This window comes from Anguilla rostrata, chromosome 11 (assembly GCF_018555375.3).
Source record: "Anguilla rostrata isolate EN2019 chromosome 11, ASM1855537v3, whole genome shotgun sequence".
Lineage (NCBI taxonomy): Eukaryota > Metazoa > Chordata > Actinopteri > Anguilliformes > Anguillidae > Anguilla > Anguilla rostrata.
Window position 1 is genome coordinate 7,970,991 of NC_057943.1, and position 6,000 is coordinate 7,976,990.

Here is a 6,000-nt window from a genome sequence, read left to right on the forward strand (position 1 = left end):
GACATGATGCACCATACACACCATCATTTTAATCTGACGTGGTTCATATGCATGTTGCATTTTTGTTGCATTTTTTTTGTAGATATCGTTAAACTCTGCTCTTGTTCAAATGTGCTTTATCATGTCAATAGCAAATGAAAAAGGTAGTTCTGTTCTTTCTGGGAGGCCTTAAAATAACTTTTAAAATATTCAGAGGTCATTTTCAAGCCATCATTTTTTCATAGAAAACCCTTTCATAATCTTGCTCAGGTTAGCTGAGGTGAAGAGGCTGGCACCACGGTGATTGTTTTATTTCGGCTGTACCGTCTTTCAGTTGAGTCACATGAAAGTACCTCCTTGTCTATAAAACATAGGGACCCAGCAAACGTTTTCCGTAGTTTATGACATTTATCAAATTACGGTGCTGTAAATTGATTTTACAGTCGTCTCCACCGCCCCTCGCATTTGTGTTTTCCCTGTGGCAACTCCAAGGGTAGTGCCAGTGCAGTCAAAGCAGGCCTGTACTTTGCACCAACACCGGGAGTGCTAAAGCTCTCCAGCTCTCTCTCTCTGTCTCTGTCCCTCTTTCTCTCTCTCTCTCTCTCTCTCTCTTGCTCTCTCTCTCTGTCTCTATCCCTTTCTCTCTCTCTCTCTCTGTCTCTCTCTCTCTCTGTTTCTCTCTGTCTCTCTCCCTCTTTCTCTCTCTCACTCTCTCTCAGTCTCTCTGTCTCTCTCTTTCTCTGTAAGGAAAGTCAGATAGTCTCTTCCCCCTTCTCGGTTCTTGCCTTGCCTTCATCAAATGAGTCTGTGTTATTTTTCTTCATGTTATTTTGATTTCAAATGTTATCCTCCATTCTCACCATTGTTGCTTGGGCTGTTTGGGTTCTCGTTTTCATTTGGCTTCTTTCTTTGTGGTTTTTTTTGTTATCTCCTCCCTCTGTGTACCTCCCACCCCTGTCTCTGCTTGTGTGTGTGTGTATGTGTGTGTGTGTGTGTGTGTGTGCGCGCGCATGTCTCCACCCCACCCTGTCCCACACCCTGGACAACCTGTCTCTGTAGGATCAGGCTGCCAGGTCACTGTTCCTGCCTCCGCAGCCCCCGCTGACACTGCTGCTACCCACAATGCACCTCCACCTCCTCCGCCCCAGCCTCAGCCTCCATCTTTCTCTCCGGCTCTCCTCCGGCCTCCTCTCCCCTCGCTGCCATACCTCCTCTCTCCATCCTGTCTCTCATACTCTCTGCTCAGCGCCTCTCTTGGAGCCACACGGGGCGTTGTCATGCCAACCAGCACGCAGGCTTTCAGTCCGATTGTTGCTGCCCCGTCGCCGGTTAAAAATGACGTCCCCATAGTGCAGGACGCAGCAGGTACTCATCCCGACACGAGCGAACGAACACGGCAAACAGGCGCAGCGTACTGGCGCACAGACAGACAGACTGGTGTGTAGGAGCAAAACTGTGTGACCACACATTTAGCCTTACTCCTCGATGTTAAGGAATATAAAATAAAAGTCCTGTGTGTAGAAGCAAAACTGTGTGATCACACATTTAGCCTTCCTCCTCGATGTTAAGGAATATAAAATAAAAGTCCTGTGTGTAGAAGCAAAACTGTGTGACCACACATTTAGCCTTCCTCCTCGATGTTAAGAAATATAAAATAAAAGTCCTCTGATACTGTCAATATTTACAGTGTAAGAGCGAGTGCCCTTTTGATTCGCTCTCCTTGTAAAACGTGCTTTTTTTTGCCAACATGCCTTTTTTTTAAAACAAAGATCCTGGATACCACAATCATATCTTTTGTTGTAAATTCAACGCTGAAAAAAAAGAAAGTTTATCATGAGAAAGATAAGTCTACAATGCTATCTTTAAGTTCTGCAGGAAAACCAGTGGGAAATCGGGTAGCTGGGTGTGATACATGGGCGTGGGTGGGCAGGCGTGGAAGAAGGGACTAGCTTTTTATAGTTTTGAACAAACTTGCACTACTACTTGATTGTTAACATTGTTTGTCTTTGACTGATGTGTCATTGTGCAGACACTGTTGAGCACACCGTCATGTGGTGCCAAGACCTGAGGCTCATTTTGCATAATCATTTTTCATGTTTTTGTATTAGTATCAAGGGTGGAAACATTACTAAACTGGTTTCCTACCGCCGAATGAATTTAAATTATTCTCTGCACGACTGCAACGATTAAGATTTGTCAACACGACATGTATGATGAAACCATAGTAACCAAACCAAGTACACTTTAAGTTATTATGAAGTAATCTAGTATATACATAACATCTATACATTTATGAGTATTATTAAAATATTTCTTTACAGAAAAATAATGCTGAAAGTGTAGGGTTGTGTTATACAGTTAACTCCATACAGGGTAATCAGGGTTGCTGTACGATTATGCACTTCACAGGGTTATCCACATGACAGAAGCAATGCCAGTCAGATTAAGTACTGTGCAGTAAAATGGAGTACGCTCGGCATTTAAGTATTACAAGCAGTGGACTGTACATCAAGACGATGGGCAGCGGGGTGTGTTGAAAACAGAGAGGCTGAAAGAAGGATCTACAGTTATATTTTAGGGTCCTCCATATTTTACAGTCGCTTGCCTCCCTGTTTCCCAAATTTCCTAATGTCCCGTTTCAGTAGGGCCCTGCAGAGGAACAGGGTCCCTGCAAACCCAGTACAGCCCAGTCCAGCCCTTTATTTTAACTGTGTTAAAGTTTTATTGAGGCCTCTTGATTCTTAGTGGGACAGGCCCAAGATCGTATAGTTAGCGCTGACCCCGAGTTGATCCGGTAGCCGTGCCTCCTTCACAAACCCGAGGGGTACAGGGGTCCCGGGGGGGTCCGGCAGCTTGGCTTCGGTACGCCGCAGGCATCCATTAAACGCCTCAGGTTTCCTTTGTCACCAAATCACCTCCATTAATGTAATTCATTATTCAACGCTGGCACGCGCTCGCGAAGGCTTTCCGCGAGCCAGCAGGGGTGTGAATCATTCACCTGTCCACTGCGAGGCTGGGCTCCGAACTGCACGGCGCCGTTGAGCCAAAATGGCGCCTGATTTCCCAGAAGTAAATGCAGAGTAGAAAGGCCAGGGAAGGGACTTGTTTTGTTGTCTCTGCTTGTCATCTGTGATCGGTCAAGACTGACGCGTTTATTTTTTACCCTCCCTCCCTCTCCCTCCCTCCCTCCCTATCGCCAGGCAACACCATCTCCATCCCCACGGCGACGGGGGCCAAGAAGCGCTTCTGGATCATCGAGGACATGTCGCCCTTCGGCAAGCGGCGCAAGACGGCGTCGTCGCGCAAGATGCTGGACGAGGGCATGATGCTGGAGGGCTTCCGGCGCTACGACCTGTACGAGGACTGCCGCGACGCCGGCTGCCAGTTCTCGCTGAAGGTGACGCACTACCACTGCACGCGGGAGAACTGCGGCTACCGCTTCTGCGGGCGCACGCACATGTACAAGCACGCGCAGCACCACGACCGCGTGGACAACCTGGTGCTGGACGACTTCAAGCGCTTCAAGTCCTCGCTCAGCTGCAGCTTCGCCGACTGCCAGTTCTCGGGCAACAGCACGCACTTCCACTGCCTCCGCTGCGGCTTCCGCTGCACCGACAGCACCAAGGTGACGGCGCACCGCAAGCACCACGGCAAGCAGGACGTGATCAGCGCCGCCGGCTTCTGCCAGTTCAGCTCCAGCGTCGACTGCGAGGTGGCCGACTGCAAGTACAAGCTCAAGTGCTCGCACTTCCACTGCACCTACCCGGAGTGCAAGCACACGGTGGTGGGCATGTCCCAGATGGACTCCCACAAGCGCAAGCACGAGAAGCAGGAGCGCGGGGAGCTGCCTTCCGTCTCGCCCAATCGGGAGGCCCACCTCATGGGCGGGGCGCCCGCGTCCTCCTCTTCCTCTTCCTCCGCCGCCGCCGCCGCCTCCTCCGCGGGTCTTCCCGCCACCCCGCCCGCCGCCGCCGCCCAGGGGTTCTCCTCCGTCAACAGCAGCCCCATGTTCCTGCCGTCGGCCAGGGGCGGCTGCCCGGGGTACGAGCACCCCGCCTCTTCCATCAACCTGGACGGGTCGCTCACCCTGGGCACCGACGCCAGCAGCTCGCTGTTCTTCCTGAAGAACCCGACGGGCCTGGGGCTGAACGACTCGCTGGACCTGAGCAAGAAGACGCCGCGGGACGTCCTGGCCGGGGACGGGCCGGGAGCCGGCCCCGCCCCGCAGCTGGCCGCCCCGGGCGCCCAGGACGACACCACCGGCACGTCCGGCGACGCCGAGGACGACCTCTCCCCCGAGGAGGAGATCAACGCCGAGGACGAGGAAGAGGAGGAGGAGGAGGAGGAGGAGGAGGAGGAAGACGAGGGCGAGGAGGACATGAACACGGACTCGTACGAAGACTCCATGCCAGGGCCGGAGGGCCCGGATGGCGACAAGGACAACGGAGAGAGCTTCAATGCTTCCACAAACCACGCCGACGCTTCCCAACTGGAACCCCGAGAGGCCGACCCCTGAGCCACGACCCCTGTACAGAAACTGAGGAGAAACGCCCCACCCCCCACCTTCACCCCCACCCGCGTACTATGAACAAACACGAATTAAAGTGGCCTCATTTAACACGCGAAAAGGACATTGCCGACGATGACAAGACAAAACAAACGAAAAAAAATAATTTAAAACACGACGGCCCGAAATGATTTATTATGATGTTTACAAGATGACCAACATTATTAATTTAATTATGCATAACGAATGAACAGAAGAAGAAAAAAAAACATATAGATGAGGCCCTCTTTTACACACGGCCGGAAATTTAAAAACCTTTTTCCTACACATCAGTCTTTTTTGTGTGCGTGCATGTTTGACTTTTCTGTTTTTTGGTTCGTTACTTTTTTCGTGTGTGGAAAAAAAAAATACACCATAAAGAAAAAAAAAGAAAATATTATATAGCTATAAACTCTAGGTGTGTGGATGTTGATATACAAAGGAAATTGTCAGTTCAGTCATTACATGAACTGCTTGATCCCTTGATAGTGGTTAAAGGGAAATCACTGTATAAATATACATAGGGAGATTTATTGAAGAGGTTGTACTAGAATATCTGATTTCAATGAAAAACACAATGCAGCATTAATTATTATTATTATTATTATTATTATTATTATTATTGAAGTGCAGGGATTCTGCATTAGTGCTTTGGCTTGTACTCCTGGTTCCTTTTAACATTTTTTTCCCCTTTTTTAAAAATTTTATTTTATTTATTTTTTTCTGTTTTTCTTTTAATGGCGAAATTCTCCGTTCAGAAATACTGTTGGACCGGTAGCATTCTAGTTTTCATTCCACGCCGACGGCCGACTCCCCCCGTCTCGTCTCCAACGAATCCGGCGGCAGTACGTTGCTTTCTCAGCCCCGGGCTAGTGGAAATGGGCTCAGACCCCAGCAGCGCCTGGTTCTCCGCAGGCGAGGCCCACAGAAAGAACTCCATCGTCGCAGTTCAGCTTTCCCACTAATCGCTGTTTCTCTTGCCATCTAACGATAGCCACTGTTTACCTTCTAGGCTTCTGCGTATGATTAGTGCACTTTTATGTGGATGAACGTATATATTTAAATACATTAATAACATATATATTTAAAATGTTTTTTTGTTTGTTTGTTTGTTTCTAACTGTTCAGAAGTTCTTTCATAATTGTTGCATCGTTTTTTTTTTCCGTTGGCACAGGGGTGACTGGTTTGAAGGCGAGGGGGTTTTTTTTTGTTTCGTTTTTTGTTATGCTTTTTTTTTTGTCTGTTTTGTTTGTTTGATTTTTCTAGAAGTTTCTCCCTGCTTAAGGGCCAGTTAAATAGGGAAATGAAGAGGTGGCGCAGGAGCTCGGCTCTCTCGCCCGTGGCCTGGCTCGTTTGCGAGAACGGTTCGATGGTGCTACTTGACCGGGAGGTTAAACGGAGCGACCGCTCTCTCTCCCTGGTCCTCAGGACGCACGTGTGGGGTAAAGCATCCTTCACCAAACACGGGGTTTCCT

General features: G+C 49.1%; 1 protein-coding gene across 6 annotated transcripts in view; it reads left to right on the top strand.

Moving 5' to 3' along the window:
- casz1 (castor zinc finger 1) overlaps positions 1-4,800 on the top strand; it is a 253,326-nt gene extending 248,526 nt beyond the window's left edge. For 5 of the 6 annotated variants that reach the window (XM_064300842.1, XM_064300843.1, XM_064300839.1 and 2 more), the window contains 2 exons: positions 1,039-1,344; positions 3,180-4,800. In XM_064300842.1, coding sequence (XP_064156912.1) covers positions 1,039-1,344; positions 3,180-4,495 — 1,622 coding nt within the window. In that variant the 3' untranslated portion in view covers positions 4,496-4,800. The remainder of the gene's footprint in view (positions 1-1,038; positions 1,345-3,179) is intronic. The other variant, XM_064300844.1, reaches the window with a different exon arrangement.
- The last annotated feature ends 1,200 nt before the right edge of the window (positions 4,801-6,000 follow it).